Genomic DNA, 18,187 nt, shown 5'->3' on the forward strand with positions numbered 1-18,187 from the left:
AAAATACATAGTAATGTATATTATTTTAAAATATATATAATATTGTATATAAAAGTTTAAAAACCTTTTTAAAAAGTTCATTTTAGATTACAATAAAATCATTATTTTTAATGATTATACAAGTGTATATACAATATACAAGTGTATATTATTTTTAGTATTTAAATATATAATATTGTATACAAAATTTATTTAAAATGGTTAAATTATAGTAAATAAATATTATATACATTTTGTTTTTTATATTATACAATTATTTTAAAAGGGTCATATGATGTTGCTAAAAAGAACATTATTTTGTGTATTTGGTGTAATGAAATGTTTATTAGTAGATTGTGAAAGAATGATTATCAGTTCCACACACAGAGATATATAAATTCTGCATTTATTTAAATGAGGGAAAAAAACTTCACTGGTATCGGTATCGGCCAATACAGAACCCTAGGTATCGGAATCGGTATCGGAGGCAAAAAAGGCGGATCGGAGCGTCCCTAGTTTCGCTTTCACGACATGGCGGCGGCAGCAATAATACTACAGTGAGAATAAAAGTTACGCCTTCTTTCTTTGCGTGAACATTTGGGCGGCGTTATGCAAATCTTAAAGCTTGCAGATGGATCCACACGTCTCACGTCTCGTCAGCCCCGTTACAGCAACGCCTTAGCAACCAGATAACAATGCACTACATATACTATTTAGAACACTTTTTAACAAACACCGCAACACCCTAGCGACCACGTAATAATGCACTGTATTGCTTTTCGAACACCTTCAAACACATAGCAATGCCCTAGCAACCACATAACAATGCATTGTATATACAACTTAAAATACTTTACAATGCCCAATATATACCACTTTAAACACCTTAGTAACCACATAGCAACGCTTTAGCAACCACATAGTAATGCACTGTATATAACACTTAGAACACCATACAAACCACATAGCAATGCACTATAGATACTACTTAGAACACCTTAGCAACCACATAGCAACGCCCTAGCAACTACATAGTAATGCACTATATATATCATTTAGAACACCATACCAACCACATAGCAATGCTCTATATACCACTTCAAACACATTAACAACCACATAACAACGCACTATAGGCTATGTATCATTTAGAACACCTAACCAACCACATAGCAACACCCTAGCAACCAAGTAGCAATGCACTGTTTATACTACTTAGGACACGTTAGCAACCACACAGCAATGCACTAATAACACTTAGAACACCTTAGCAACAACATAGAAACATCTTGGCAACCCCACACAGCAACACCTTAGCTTCATGGTGGCGATTTTTTCAAGGGTAAAACCCAACAGTCTACAAATAATTAGTGTATCCTGTCACTTGTGTAATGATTTGACTCGAACACTAAAGACTGTTGTTTTATTTCGTGGTTTCTCTGAACGTTCTGCCTCTGGTGTTTGTTTGGCTCTGTGACTCCAGCTCTCCTCATCTCTCTCTTCCAGATCTGGCCGTGTCGTACCTGAGAGGTCAGCGCAGACTCGCCGAGGACGTCGACTGGTCTTACACAGGTGGGTTGAGCCGAACAAACGCTCTTATTGTGTGCGTGTCAGCAGACTCCGGTGTGGCACAGCACTGGCTTCAACCCAAATGCCTTAGAAAGCCTTTCTCCTGTGAGCGAGAGACAGGGATACGCTAGCAGAGGGATCAATGTCCGTTCTCCATTAGAGTCGCTCGCTGACCCGCCGGTGCTGGAGATTAGCTGAAAGTCTGAGACACTTTAAGACACTCAAGACTTTCAAAAGAGTAAGTGACATTCAGGATTGTTGGAGGGCTTTGACTTGTGACTTTTAAATCATGCCGGAGGACGCCTGATTTAAGGAGTATTTTTGTGACTTTTAGTCCATGACTATTAGAAGTTTTATTTTTTTAAGTTTCAGTTTTCAGTAGAAAAGCTGAATGTTTAAAATGTACAGTCATTCTCTTACCTGGAAAAGGGACCAAAACGGAGTCACTCACTGACGAGAAAACCATCAAAACAAATGTGACGTTAAGTTTCCAGATGGTGCCAGTGACTGATGAGATGAATTATGGTAAATTAACCTCAAAGAAAATGTGAAATGAATCATCCAACACAATCCTTAAAATAGTGTCATTATGTAGAACAGGTTTGTGTCAAATTTCCTTGTAAAAATGTTTTAAAAAGTTAAAATAAAATAAAATAATTTTTAAGATTACTTGCAACAGAACAGCAATGCATTTTATGGACGACCGTTTCGTGAACCTAGGAGATGAGGTCATTCTGACTTTGCTATGACAATCTGGCGCTTCTGAATCAGCTACTGTTTTGTTATTAGTTTAAGTATTTGCTATTGACTGTTCAAATGCGGCATAAAAGAAAAATCAATCATTTTGATCCATACAATGTATTTTTGGCTATTGCTACAAACATACCCCAGCGACTTAAGACTGCTTTTGTGCTCCAGGGTCACATTTAAAATAGTTAAAGTGTAACTTATTTTTTTTAAATTCCTTTTACTAACTTTTTATTTGTGAAGCACTTTACGCAATCCATGTTTCAAATCAGCTTCATGGCAACATCATGTCCTTGTGTCTTAAAGACGTCCATAAGATAATCACTGCTGTCCCGTTAAACCTGCTGCGAGTCTGCATCGAGTCCAATCTTACTGTCTTGTGAAGACGTGTTTGTCTGACTGTGAAGCAGAGTAGGATACGGACTCTGTGTGTGTGTTCAGTGAGTCGAAACTAAATGAATTAACATGTGAAAGAAGACTCTTGATTGTGAGGCCCAGCACAGACCTGTGGAGAAAGAGAACGAAACGCGTTCCTCTGTTTTAACTCTGATTGTTTCAGTAAACCTCTCTCTCCACAAACAAAAGTGGTCAAGCTTGAATGCTAATTTGTTCATAGACTCTGGGTTCTTCAGCTGACAGTCACACAGTGACTCTGTAACGCTTCAGATTCCCTCCTGATGTGTGGGAAATGTCTGTTTTTTGTTTGTTTTATTCGTCTTTTTATTATGCACTAATTGTGAATTAAAAATCAACAGATACTGTGGTCTTCCAGTCTGGTCACCCGGTTAAATTAGCAATATCCCATGATTTATTCCCCAGCATGTTGTTTTTCTCTCCAGATCCTCACTGACAAACTTTTTCTTCCCTTTTCTTCACTTCTAATCCGTATTAGCATCCATTACTGTGGGAACATTTAGGCAAATGTAACAGTCCAGATAGCTTTTAGAGTGAAAATGACAGAAATAATTTCTAATTACACCTAAAAAAAAAAAATTGGAACAATTTTCAATGAGAAATAAATAAATAAATAATAAATAAATGTTGCAGATTTTCATTTAGAAATTGCTCGTAAATGTTTAAAATGTTAAATATATGAATATTTCCTAATTTAATATACATCTTATATATCTAAAAAAAAAGTAGAATATATTACATTTGAAATAAATATATTATTAATATATTTGAATATTTCAATAAATAAATGTCACTAATTTTCATTAAGAAATTGCTAGCAAATTTATTTCTTGAAATATTTAAATATATTAATATTATATAATATATATCGTACATAATATATCTTATAAAAATTATATATGTATTTAATTTAAAATATAATTTTGAAGAAATATATGCAATATTAATATATTTAAATAAATGTCACTACTTTTAATTTAGAAATTGCTAGTAAATTTATTTCTTGAAATATTTAAATATATGAATATTATCCTAATATAATATTAGGATATCATATTTAATATTGTGTGTGTGTCTATGTATGTATGTATGTATGTATGTGTGTATATATATATATATATATATATATAAAAAAATGAGAAAATATAAAAAATATATGTAATATTAATATGATAAACGTTGGTAATTATTATTAACTTATATATTAAGTTGTATATATTTATATTTAATTTTATAAAAGTTAAAATTACAAAACATTAATTACATTTTAAACGTAATTAAGTACATTTAATTATTAAAATATTAAAATATAATAATATTGCAATTTTTATTTAAAACTATATTTAATATAAAAGGTGTGTGTGTGTGAGTATCCTGTGAGTGTATATATATATATATATATATATATAAAAAAATGTGAAAATTTAAAAAACATTTATATTTAGCCAATTATATTATATATATATCTTAAAATGATTATATATTTTTTTTAAAGACTGTAATAGTATTTTTGTGTAAAACGTACTCCAATAATTTTGTTATATTTACTTTTTTTTACAGTATAGCCTTTAAAGTTTTTACATTTCATGGGAAAAGCAAATCCCAGAATGCCTTGTGATGCGGAAAAACATATGTAATATGTACTGATATATACTGATATATACTCTGTTTAATATTTCATCTAATAGTTGTGTGCTTATGTGGAGCGTTTCAAATCAGTCATTTATGAGGCTCCGTTTGAATCAGCATGCAGCTGTCTATGTAGGCAGTAAACGGCTGGACTGCTCACTTGGTTTTGGGACGGAGTTCTTACGTGATCATGGGTTACTACTGTAGCATGTCAGTCCCCCGTCGAGCCTGTTTTCCAGAGCCCAGGGGTGTGTGATTCTTGCCGCTGGCATGGGTCCCGTCTCCATCTGCTGCGGGGGCCGCCGCTCTTTCCTCTAATCATCTGAACGCTCTGATAACCTGCCGCCTCCGTCCTCAGCAGCACCTCTGCTTTACTGCTCATGATCTCAGTCTGAGAGACACTGAAGATGTGCTGTACAGATACATATGTTTCTCTAGAGCAAATGGGTAAATGTTGTGTTGAAGTGTAAATTACTGATCGATCGCATTGCTCTATGGTGTACACAAGCTTAGTTGTCATGGAAACGACTCCACAAGTTACTCACATTCAAGCTACGTCCTATAGCGGCTGGTCATCCTCACAGGATATAATGAATGTTTTATATAAAGGAAAAACAGTGAATATAATTATATATTAGGAAGAAATAAAGGACAGTTTAAACTTAAATAATTTGCAACATTCATTTGCAACATTCATTTCATTCGTTGAAATATATAATATTTAACTATGTGATATATTATCCTAACATATTGTATATTAATATACATCTTATATAATATATCTTATAAAAAATTATCTGTATTTTTTTTAAATATAGTTTTAAACAAATATATTTAATATAAATATATAAATATATTTAAATATTTCAATAAATAAATACAGCTAATTATTAAAGTTGAAACTGTCCCCTTTTGTTATTGTTTTAGCTTTTGTTTTATTAAATATAGTTTTAAATAAAAATATTTAATATTAATATATTTAAATATTTTGATAAATAAATGTCTATTTTACTTTAAACTAAGTTTAAAATATCTTTTATTTAAGCTTTATATATATATATATATATATATATACACTCACAGGATACTCACACACACACACCTTTTATATTAAATATAGTTTTAAATAAAAATTGCAATATTATTATATTTTAATATTTTAATAATTAAATGTACTTAATTACGTTTAAAATGTAATTAATGTTTTGTAATTTTAACTTTTATAAAATTAAATATAAATATATACAACTTAATATATAAGTTAATAATAATTACCAACGTTTATCATATTAATATTACATATATTTGTATAAAATTATATTTAATATAATAATACAAATAATATTATAATTCTATATAATATTTTATATTTACTTTAAAAATAACTAAAAAATTGCATTTTAAACTTAATTAATTATTGACATTTAATTGTTAAACTATTTAAATAGTACACTATTAAATATTTTTATTTACAATATTTTTTTATTTATATTGTAGCCTACTATTCAATTGTTGACCATCAGAGAAGGTGTGTTTTTGTGAATAGTTGCTCCTTTATGAGTCCACAGACATTCACACGGGTTGTTCGCTCTACCTCTCCTTTGCCGACTTTCTTTCGTGGAAACTGTTGTGGATAATTGGTTGGTGTAATCAGACTGAATGTCGGTGTGGATCAGGGTGTCATTATGGAGGGGGAGGAATCCGCAATAACCGTTCCCATCTGTGATCACGTTCGTTCCCATGTGCCATAATTCTGCAGATCGCTTCAAAGGCCAAAGCGCATTCTACCTGTTATTGCAGCCTTCGATCGTGAGCGATCTGACCTTACATGCTGTTAGAAAAATAGAAATATTCAAAATGTCAGAGCAGCCCAGAGGTCTCAAAATCCTTGAAATTACTTCAGGCTCTGCGTTTATGCCACATACGCAGACTAGCGGTTACCATAGCAGCAGCACTTCTCTTTGATTACAGCGTATCCATGTGTGTGTGTGTGTGTGTGTGTGTGTGTGTGAGTGAGTGAGTGTGTGAGTGTGTGTGTGTGTGCGTGTGGCAAGCCATTTTAATCCTCAATGTTCTAGCATGCATTTTCATGCTAATAAATGTCTAATAAAAAATTTAGTATCATAATGAATAGGTACTGGTAACTAATGTCTAAAGTTTTGTAAAACGCTACTAGTACTAAAGCACTAGTAGCTAATAAATAAGTGCTAATAGCTAAATAATAAACACTAGTAGCTAATGAATAAGCAATAGGAAAGGGCAGCGCTAATGTCTGAAGAATAAGCACTAGTAGGTAATCCCGTAAGAAAATTAATCATGGTTTTACTACAAATAAAAAAATAAAAATAAAACATGGTTATTGTAGTTAAACCATGGTAACCACAAATTAACCATGGGTTTGCTACACTAACCATATAGTTTAACCATGGTATTTGTAGTAAAACTGTGTTTATACAAAGGGTAATCAATCCGCCAAAAAACCATGGTTACTACACTTTTACTATAATAAAACCATGGTTAATTTTCATAAAGGATAAATCAGCATTAGTAGCTAAAGAATATGCACTAGTAGCTTAGCACTAGTCACTAATGAAAAATCACTAGTAGCTAATTAATTAGCAGGGGGTAGCTAAAGAATACATGCTAGTAGCTAAAGATTTAAAAGGTATAAGCCAAAGAATATGTGCTAGTAGCTAATAAATAACCGCTAGAAGCTAATGAATAAGCACTAATATCTAAAGAATAAGTACTAGTAGCTAAAGAAGAGGTGCCAGTAGCTAAAGAGTAAGAGCTAGTAGTTAATGAATAAGCGCCAGTAGCTAAAGAATAAGCGCTATTATTTAATGAATAAGCGTAAATAGCTAAAGAATAAGCGTCAGTAGCTAAAGAATAAACGTCACTAACTAAATAAGCGTCAGTAGCTAAAGAATAAACATCACTAACTAGATAAGCGTCAGTAGCTGAAGAATAAGCACTAGTAGTTAATGAATAAGCGTCAGTAGCTAAAGAATAAACGTAACTAACTAAATAAGCGTCAGTAGCTAAAGAATAAGCACTAGTAGTTAATGCATAAGCGTCAGTAGCTAAAGAATAAACGCCACTAACTAAATAAGCGTCAGTAGCTAAAGAATAAGTGCTAGTAGTTAATAAGCGCCAGTAGCTACAGTATAAGCTCTAATAGCTAATGAATAAATGCTAGGAGCTAAAGAATAAGCAGCTAATGAATAAGCACCAGTATCTAAAAATAAGCATTAGTCCTTAATGGCAAAGACACTAGTCGCTAAAAAATAAGTACTAGTAGTGAGAAAATAGATGCTAGTACATTTTAAGGATTAAATGTTAAAACAGCTTGCCATATCGTGTGTCTGCTTGATCCAGATGCGCACTGCTGTATCCTGACAGACTCATAGCACAAAACGCTGTTTTCCTGTTGAATGTGGATCCATCAATCAGGCTAACGGCCGACGTTTGATATTAAGTAGCTCACGGATGTGTGGTTCTGCTGTCCCCACATGGTGGACGTGATCCCGTATAGCCTGTTAGGGACGTATTAATTATGTTGTAGCTTAAGAGGGTGAAGAATTGCCACCCAGGAGCTGAAAGTGAAATCACTGTGAATATATATATACACACTAATCGTCCTTCAAGGGAACATTAGAGCTGATAATTCAGATCTAGTGTCTTAAAGACACGTCCTCGGGGACACTTTTAATCAGCTGTGTTTATGTTTGTGTGTGTGTGTTTGTTCAGTGATGTGTGACCCGTTGCCATCTGCTCTGTGACTTTATCATCTGCTGAAGTCAGTGTGATATATCATAGCGCTCGGTTTATGTTCAAAATCACTGCAAGTGGCATTATTCTGCTCTGATCAGCACTGACTCTTCATATGCCATACCATGTGCTTCAGTTTGCTGTCATATGCCATTGGTTTACATTTTTGGCCTTTTTATTTGTAGTGTACAATAGAGAAATCAGAAAATTTTAGGCAGAAGAGGATCAAGAAAATGTCAAAACACATTTGAACCACAATGTTTTAGAAGAAGCACTGAATCCAAGGCACATGCTTTAATAAAATACATAAAATAAATATTAAGATATTAACTATAGCTTTGTCTCTTTATAAGAAATATAATGTCCTTTTTAAAAAATATGTAATGTTTAAAATAATATAAATATTTAAAATATTATTAATATCTATTAATATTAATATAATATTATTATTATTATTATTAATACTATTTAATAATATTTAAACAAATATTAAAATTGTTTTTGTGGATAGCTGCTCTTTTTTGTACTTCGTAAAACTACTTTTTGTAGCATTTTTATAGTTCTTGTATAATTATTCTACATGCAGTTTTGATCTCATAGTAACTGAGAGACTATATGCAATATTTCTGCTTTTATAAATATTTTTATTTTTAATTATTAAAATAATATAGTCACATTACATGCCTATTTAAATGAATAAATAAACTAAAAAGCAATTAAAAAGGTTCCAAGGCAGAAATGTGTACCAGTTATAGAACTTTCGCCTTATACATTCACACAAATTTACCGAGAAGACTACATAAATTCAGGTCAATATTTGGTGCATTGATTAACACGGCATATCTTTACCTGATTTGCTTCAGGGTTGATGTCTGACAAATTGCTTTTGTAAGTAGCTTTGGATAAAAGTGTATGCTATTATTAAGATTAGATTATTCACCCTTATTCTTCACAGGGGCCCTGAACCAGAAGCACTGGGCAAAGAAATATCCGGTGTGCCGCAATGCCAGACAGTCTCCCATAGACATCAGTGAGGAGTTCACACAGGTCAGGGTTCAGTACCAGAACCTGCAGCTGGAGAACTGGGACCAACTGACCACTGAATCCACCACCATCACCAACGACGGCAAAACAGGTCTGTGGTGTTTCCATATGTGATGAAGTGCAGATGAAACGTGTCTGGCATTTGAATTCCCTCTTTTAACCAGCACTCAGTGAAATTACACTGACATATTAACCCCCGAGAGCAATGGCCTGCGATGAATGCAATTACAACCTGAGATTAATCGTTGGCAGACTAATGGAGCTGCTGAAGAATCAAATCTACTGGTGTTTCTTTCTCATACCTGTGAATGGCAGTTGGTCATCTTTTAGAGGGTCTGTGCTTTTACAGGAGCGCAGAAGAAAAGCTGGCGCTGAATTTTTTGTTCTGATATGACACTGTGAGGGTGAGGGATTATTCCAGCACAAAAGGCAAAGCTTAAAATTAATCTTTTATCAGAGATGAAAGCTGAAATATGAAATATGAGCAATTAGGCATGCTGAATGAAGAGCACAATTACGTGTCAAGCGGTCCTTGAGTTTGTGTGTGTGTGTGTATCGTGTTTCTCAGTGATAATCAGTCTGAACGGTCAGTACTTCATAAGCGGAGGTGGGCTCAGATCCAGGTTTAAAGTGGACAGGATCACGTTCCATTGGGGCAGATGTAACGCCACTTCAGACGGATCTGAACACAGTCTGAATGGAAACAGGTTCCCCCTGGAGGTAAAGTTCACCACACGTCTAAATCGCCATAAATCGCTCTCTGTAAGATTGTAGATAATGATGGCAATGCATTCAACAATGTATTTAACATCCATAATAATATGACAATCATAAGTTTAACAGTATTCAGTGGAAAATATTCTGGGAGGAATTTAATAGAAATTTAATAGAATTTAATGTTTGAATTGTGGAATTATTAATATTATTATTATTAAGGGCCAAGCATTGAAGGTGCGACGGCACCTATTGTATCCGCTGGCATTCTTTTTCTTCTTCTTCTTCCGTTCTTGAGTCTATGGCAGCCCATAGAACCGCTTGTGGGAAAGTTGTGAAATTTAGCACTGATTGAGGACAGTCCCAACATTAACCATTGCAAGTTTGGCGTCTCTAACTCAAACTCTCTAGCACCACCACTTGTCTAAACTTTCACTCATGTTTATGCTAATAACTTTTGAAGCGTAAGGCACAGAAGGAAAATTCTTTTTTTTCTCTGATTCCGAGTCGAATGGACAACAAATTAAAAAAATCGTAAGGTTTAGTATTTTCGCTATTTTTAATAATTTGAAAAACCTACTTTTTCAAACTCGTCCTAGACGGTGTATCTGATTTTCACCAAAATTGGCTCAGATCATCTTCAGACCATGCTGGCAAAAATGTATGGAATTCAAGTTGATTCGTCCAACTGTTCTCGAATAACAATATAACAAATAACAATAACGAATTCTATGAAAAGCACGCAAAAATGGATGTGAGGCTATATCTCCGCAATGGTTTGGCGTATTGAGACCAAACTCGGTGTGTGTTATAACAAGCATGACCTGAGGCTACCTGCAGTGTTTCAGCGCAGTGCCACCTAGTGGTCAGGATATATAAAAAAATTGCTATTTTTGCTTATAACTTCTGAATGGTTTGGCCAAAAATCACAAACCTCTCTTTAGATTTAGGTCTCTTTTCATTAACCATTAATTATGAAATTTCCAAAAATGCTAATAATTTTGGATTGAATTAGCCTATTATAATAAAACTGGTCTCAAAACATTCCTTGGGTCATGCTGACAACATAGATACCAATTTTACCATAATTTGGCTGAACTTCCTGTCCGCCATTTTTATTCATTTTGAAAACCTACTTTTTTGAATTCCTCCTAGACCGTTAGTCTGATTTTCACCAAATTTGACTCTGATCATCTTCAGACCATGCTGGCAAAAATTTATGGATTTCGTGTCGATATACAAAACGGTTCTTGTTTAGCACATCAACGAATTTGCTGGAAAGATGCCAAACTGCATCTGATGCTGTATCTCTGCAAAGCTTTGACATATTGACACCAAACTTTGTATGTGCCATTGGCCCCTCACACTGACCATGCCACATTAATTTGGTAACAGCGCCACCTATTGGTCAAAAGTAATAAACCATTCATTAACCATTAATAATGACATTTCCAAAAAAGCTAATAATTTTTGATGCTATTGGAACAGGTCTCAAAATATTCCTTGGGTCTTGCCGAGAACATAGATACCAATTTTGCCATAGTTGGCCGAACTTCCTGTCCGCCATTTTGATTTATGTTGAAAATCTACTTTTTCTAACTCCTCCTAGACTGTTGGTCCAATTTTCACCAAATTTGACTCAGATCATCTTCTGACCATGCTGGCACAAAGTTATGGATTTCATGTCTATGGACAAAACCATTTTTTGTATAGCGCTGCTACAAATTTGAGGCATGATGCCAAAATGACTCTGAGGCTGTATCTCTGCAAAGCTTTGACATATTGACACCAAACTTTGTGTGCCATTGTCACCTCACACAGAACACACCACATATATTTGATAACAGCGCCACCTATTGGTCAAAAGTGATAAGCCAAAAAAATCACATTACAAGTGGTTGTATTTATGATTTTTCAGCCATTTTGACTAAAATCATCTTAAAATGGTTTTAATCACTCATTGCTGCAGTTGGCCTGATGCTTGCTTCTGTAGTGCTTGGCCCCGTAATTGCTGCTTGCAGCTATATTTATTATTATTATTATTTAGCTCTGTTACACTGTATCCATAAAAATTCCAAATAATAAATGAATGAATGAATAAATAAATTGAGTAAATAAAAAAAATCTAAAGATTATCAAAATAAATTAAATACCTTCCATTCCGAATATTTAATTTAGACTAATTAAAAAAAACATATAAATTGAAAATTATTTTATTTTATTTTGTGATTACTGGGGTATGTAATTAAACATATATCATGAAAAAAATTAAATGCCTTCCATTCACTGAATTTTCAGCAAAAAATAATAATAAAAAAAATTAAAGAAAAATAATAAAAGAAAATAAATAAAGAAACTTCCTTTACAAGTATTTAATATATCATAATATATCTCATTACTGGGATATATAATTAAACATAATGAAAAAGAAATTAAATATCTTCCATTCATTGAATTTCCAGCAAAAAATAAATAAATTAGGTCAAATATGATTTTGTGATTTTATGTTGACTTTAAGCCAAATTAATGCTAAAATGAAATAGACTGAAGTTGTTTCTCTCTCACAGATGCAGATCTATTGTTTTGATGATGAGGAGTTTGAATCCATAGACGAGGCGATAAGTAGCGGAGGAAAGGTTACTGCTGTAGCTATCCTTTTTGAGGTGACATTTTCATCCTGCGACCATCAAACACACACAAACACATCTGTATATTAACTCATATCTGCAACCCTTTTATCATAATGACCTAAGTTTGGTTTGTTTCTTAGGCCAGCATTGAAGACAACCAGGACTATGCAGCCATCATTGAAGGAGTAAACAGCGTGAGCCGATTTGGTAAATCTTTTTTTAAGATTACATCCACAAACCTTTTCATTATTTCAAACTGCAATAACAAAAACACAAACATGCTTGTATTGAAGGTAAAAGCAGCCCTCTGGAAGCGTTTTCTCTGCTGGCTCTGCTTCCACAGTCCACCGAAAAATACTTCATGTACAACGGCTCACTCACCGCGCCGCCCTGCTCCGAGAATGTGGAATGGATCGTGTTTAAAAACACAGTGGCCATCTCAGAAACACAGGTCAGGACATCTATTCTTCTTCTTCCACTTCTGCTTCCACTGTTGAGTCTATGGCATCCTATAGAACCACTTGCGGGAAAGTTATGAAATTTGGCACATAGATAGAGAACAGTATGAAAATTAACCACAATAAATTTGGAGTCTCTAACTCAAACTCTCTAGCGCCACCAAAAGCTCAAATTTGAACTCATGCTTATAACTTGAACCATAAGGTCTGGAAACAAAATTCTCAACAAACACAGTTTTCACCAAAATTGGCTCAGATCATCTTCAGACCGTGCTGGCAAACTGTTATTAAAAGGTTTTTAATAGATCAAACCAAACTGGGTCTATTTTCTTCTTCTTCAGCTTCCGTTCCCTCTTCCGTTATTGAGTCTATGGAAACCCACAGAACAGCTTGTGAGAAAGTTATGAAATTTGGCACACAAATAGAGGAAGCCTGGATATTAATCACACCAAATTTAGAGTATTTAACTAAAACCCTGTAGCGCCACCAACAGCTCAAATTTGCACTCATATTTATGCTAATAACACTTGAACCATAAGAGCTAGAAACAAAAATTTGTGATTCAGATTCCTTCGCTCAATACGATTTAATTGTATCCTATGACGTCATTTTCCATCATGAAAATTTAGAATTTTTCAAAAATCCTACTACTTCCAAACCAGATGGTTTGTCCAATTTTCCCAAAAATGGTCACAAATCATCTTCAGACCATGCTGGGAAAAGGGTATTCAAATCTTTTTGATAGATGCAATCGTTCTCATATAACTCATGATCAAATGTGATGACGTTATGCCAAACTGGATCTGAGGATATATTTCCTTCTTCTTCTTCTCCTTGTTCCTCTTTGGCTTCCGCATTTGACCCTGCGTTCCATTCGTAAGGGCTCATCCCTATGCCCTAATCCCTTCAAAGGGTTTACCCTCCGGAGTGACAGCTTCGAAGGGTTGAAGGGTGTAGGGGACCAAACAACTGTTTCTTGAAGTGCCCTTCTGTGTCATCATCACGTGCCCACATGGAGGCGCCGTCATCATGCAAGAATCTGCGCAAAGGATCATGGGGCCTGAAGTGTCCATCAGTTGTACCCTTCGAAGTCCTTCATTCCGAAGGGCCCTTTGAAGTGGCCAGTTTTGAGCACTTCGGTTTGGAACGACCCTTCAATATGGCGGCCATGATTGTTTTCACTCCAAAGTGCCCTTCGGAGGGCGATATATCCTGTTTGGAATGCACCGTGAGTCTATGGCAAGCCATAGAACTGCTTGCAGGAAGTTGTGAAATTTGGCACACAGATAAAGGATAGTATGAACATTAACCACAGCAAATTTGGAGTCTCTAACTCAAACTCTCTAGCGCCACCAACAGCTCAAATTTGCACTCACGTTTATGGTAACTTTTAAACCATAAGGGCTAAAAACATGATTCTTTTTTTTTGACAAACCTACATTTTCAAACTCGTACTAGTGAGTTTGTCGAATTTTCACTAAAATTGGCTTGGATTATCTTCAGACCGTGCTGGCAAAAATGTATTAAATATGTTTTGCTAGATCAAACCAAACTTGTATAATTAAAAATTTGGCCAAACTTGATGGCATGATGCCAAAATGGATCTGAGGCTGTAGTTTTGCAAAGCTTTGGCATATTGACAACAAACCTCGTGTGTGTCATTGTCCCCCAACACTAACCCCACTAGATCAATTTGGTGACAGCGCCACCTATTGGTCAAGAGTGATAAGCAATTACGACCAAATACAAGTCATTTTATTTATGGGTTTTCAACCATTTTGCTTAAAACCTTCTATAATTGTCTTTGATTACTAAGTTTTGCAGTTGGTTTTTTGCCTCTGTTGTCCTCTTGGCCCCTTAATTGCTGCTTGCAGCTATATTTATTAGTCATGTTTTCTGTGTAACACATCTTTTGCCTGAAAATGGATTTATTTCTTGAAGATCAGGCCAGTGAGAAGAGTTTGGGGTCAGTATTGGCATTATTGTGTGTGTGAGAGAGAGAGAAACCCCTCTCCTAAAAATGTAGCATGGTGAGTTCATCCCTGACAGCCCCTTTAAGCTATTCTCGAGCAAACGGAGGCGTGCATTAATATTTCAACTGGCCACAGCCTGACGTGTGGATCAGAGATAAGCCCTGAATGTCAGCGACAAAACTTTGCCTCTCTCATCCAGCTGCACTTTAAAGCTCAGTTTTCAGATGCGAGGAGATTTTTTGTCATGCGGGTGTGTTGCTATTTTTTTCTTTGCCCCTGTGCCTGATCCACTTTAAGCACTTTAAGGACTGTTTCTTGAGCATGAAATTTTGATGTGGCGAAGTACAGGCATGCTGAAGTAAAGCTGATGAAACTTCAGCGCTGGTTCATTGTGTCGTCTGATCTCATTACTGACCCGCAACTGCATAAATTCACTCATGCATATAATGCTGTTCACACTAATTTATCTCGATTTCAATTTAAATGCAATCAGTATAAACAAAATATAAATAAATGAACTTGTTACTAATGCTTGATTGTGCAAGCAAATTCTGATACTTGCTGTTTTATTTTTGTGTGATGATATTTTTTGTATAAAGCTCTTCTTGCACAGTATAATGTCTTCTTGCACAAGAAAATCAATATGTATTGATTAATTGATTGATTGGCTATTCTAACTCACTAGTTACTATAGCCAAACTAAACTAACTAGTGAGATTATGTTCAGTCAGCTAGTCGTCATCCAGAAATAAGTGTGCATTTGGTCATAATGATTAGCTAACTGTACATTATTCCTTATGTATTTGATTATTTTCTTTTATATAATTTGTTTATTTATTTATTTTCCAATATTTTATCTATGTATTATGCAAAATGTTTTTTTTATTTAATTTAATAAAAAAATTTTTTTTAACAAAATTTAACTTTCTTTATATATTTGGTTTATTGATTATATTTTCAATGATCTTATATTTTATGAAAAATAAAAATGTATATATATATTAATATTTGTTTAATAATATTTTTTAACTATTTTACAAAATGTAACGGTTTAATGAATTTAGCTATTTTTTGTCTCCTTTATATATTTTATGTTTCTTGATTACATTTTCAGTGATCTATTTATCTATTTATATATTTATGACCTATTTATGTTTTATGAAAAAATAAAAATGTGTAGTTTTTATTCATATTTAATATTTTATACTTTTAACACATTTTACTAAATTATGTATCTTTTTAATATATTTTATATGTATATTGAGTGTTTTTACAATTTACAATGATCCTATTGTTGTATGAAAAAATATAAGTTTATGTATTTTATTTTTATTCATTATTAAAAATTTTTGAATGAAATGTAACATTATTATTATTATTATTATTATTATTATTATTATTAATATTCTTAATTATTTATTTAAGTTTCTATTATTGTAATGAAACTGAAAGCAAGGTCTGATCTGGATTGTCTCATGGTCATCTCCTTATTCCCGTGTATTGTTGTGTGTTTGTAGCTGGAGGTGTTCTGTGAGGTGATGACCCTACAGCAGGCTGGATACGTCATGCTGACCGACTACCTGCAGAACAACTACAGAGAACAACAGCAGCAGTTCATGGGACAAGTGTTCTCTTCCTACACCGGCACAGAGGAAGTTTCTGCACCTAGTATGCAAACCACACACACACACACACTGTATAAAATAATGATCAGAGAGCAGCGAGAGGTCAGACCTCCTCCTCTGACCGTGGACACACATGCGTTGCGCTTTTTAAAACCCTGCAGCGAGTGTGTGTTGCTAGGTAACCCTACTTTGGCGCTTTTCCAAGAAAACAAATGCACCAATTCTGTTTCAAACAGAGCTGATCAAGAAGCAGTTTTGTAAGTTATTGCTATTCGACTGAAGTTACGGCTCCTTATTAGAACAAACTGTTCTGCAATAGCATGATATTCTCTCAGGCTCTCCATCTGAATATTCACAATATAATACACCGTCTAGTTTCTTAACTAATTAATCTTGTTTCCCTCCCAAGAAATTAGGCTAAGAATTACTTTTACTTAGTAGTTTACTTTTACTTTTAAATTTTATTTAACAAATTAAGTAATTTTTATGAATTTAAGATGTTTTTAATCTTCTTTATATATTTTGTTTATTGATTATTTTTTCAGTGATCCTATTTGTTTTATGAAAAAATTAAAATGTGTATATATTCAATTTTATTTTAAAAATATTTATAGATGTATGTACAGAATTTTTAACGATTATATTATTGTAATGAAACCGTACACACATCTCTGTGTAATTTGGATCTCTTGCTGTGTTCAGTGTGCAGCTCTGAACCGCAGAACATGCAGGCGGACTCTCAGAACTACACGGGTATGGTGGTGATGTGGGAAAGGCCGCGGGCCGTCTATGACACCACCATTGAGCGCTACTCCGTCACCTACCAGAGACTGCAGGGCAGAGACCCACCAAAACAGCAGTATCTCACAGACGGAGACCAGGATGTGGTGAGCGCTTTTAGACTTCAGCCATGATTAATATAACTGTGATGAGTGAAGCACAGTAGGGGCATCTCACTCAGCGCTGTAAAATGATCGCTGATAGTTCAAGGTTACACTGGTCCTGATGGTTAGAAACAGGTGTTATGGTATAGTATGGTATAGTATTATCTTGTTTTTCCAGGGGGCCATTATCCATCATCTGCTGGTGAACAGTAGCTATGTTGTCCAGGTGGTGGCGCTCTGCACCAATGGCTTGACGGGAAAAATGAGTGACCAGGTTATTGTGGACATGCCTCTCGAAGACCCTGGTAATCTCACAAAAATATCATAAATGCCTGGGTCATATTTTAGACCAAAATCAAAACATATTTTAGGACAATTAAGAATGTTTAAGAAAGGATTTTGACAATTCATTTCAGTTAGGCGCATGTACAATAACATGAATCCATAATGAAAAATATTAAGTATTCATTTTTTAAAATTGTAATATGTTAGAATTTTACTTTACAAATGTGCCTTAAATAAGCATTCAATAATTATAATAAATATTAATAATATCAATTATTTGTTTAAGTATTATATAAGTATTCATCATGGTAGTATTTGTTTACAGAATTTATGTATTAAATATATAATAATAATAATAATTAATATTATTATTATTATTGTTATTATTATATAAGTTTTCATAATGGTAACAGTTGTTTACAGTTTATTTATTAATTATATAATAATAATAATATTATTTATTAT

At 33.8% G+C, this 18,187-nt stretch overlaps 1 protein-coding gene across 2 annotated transcripts in view; it reads left to right on the forward strand.

Moving 5' to 3' along the window:
• Positions 1–18,187, forward strand: part of ptprz1b (protein tyrosine phosphatase receptor type Z1b) — a 46,311-nt gene that overhangs the window by 12,658 nt on the left and 15,466 nt on the right. For both annotated transcript variants that reach the window (XM_016447662.1, XM_016447663.1), the window contains exons 2-10: positions 1,486–1,551; positions 9,065–9,244; positions 9,722–9,873; positions 12,435–12,530; positions 12,638–12,704; positions 12,791–12,948; positions 16,446–16,596; positions 17,256–17,440; positions 17,616–17,742. In XM_016447662.1, coding sequence (XP_016303148.1) covers positions 1,486–1,551; positions 9,065–9,244; positions 9,722–9,873; positions 12,435–12,530; positions 12,638–12,704; positions 12,791–12,948; positions 16,446–16,596; positions 17,256–17,440; positions 17,616–17,742 — 1,182 coding nt within the window. The remainder of the gene's footprint in view (positions 1–1,485; positions 1,552–9,064; positions 9,245–9,721; positions 9,874–12,434; positions 12,531–12,637; positions 12,705–12,790; positions 12,949–16,445; positions 16,597–17,255; positions 17,441–17,615; positions 17,743–18,187) is intronic.

Source organism: Sinocyclocheilus anshuiensis, unplaced genomic scaffold, assembly GCF_001515605.1.
Source record: "Sinocyclocheilus anshuiensis isolate Anshui unplaced genomic scaffold, SAMN03320099.WGS_v1.1 scaffold283, whole genome shotgun sequence".
Taxonomy (NCBI): Eukaryota; Metazoa; Chordata; class Actinopteri; order Cypriniformes; family Cyprinidae; genus Sinocyclocheilus; species Sinocyclocheilus anshuiensis.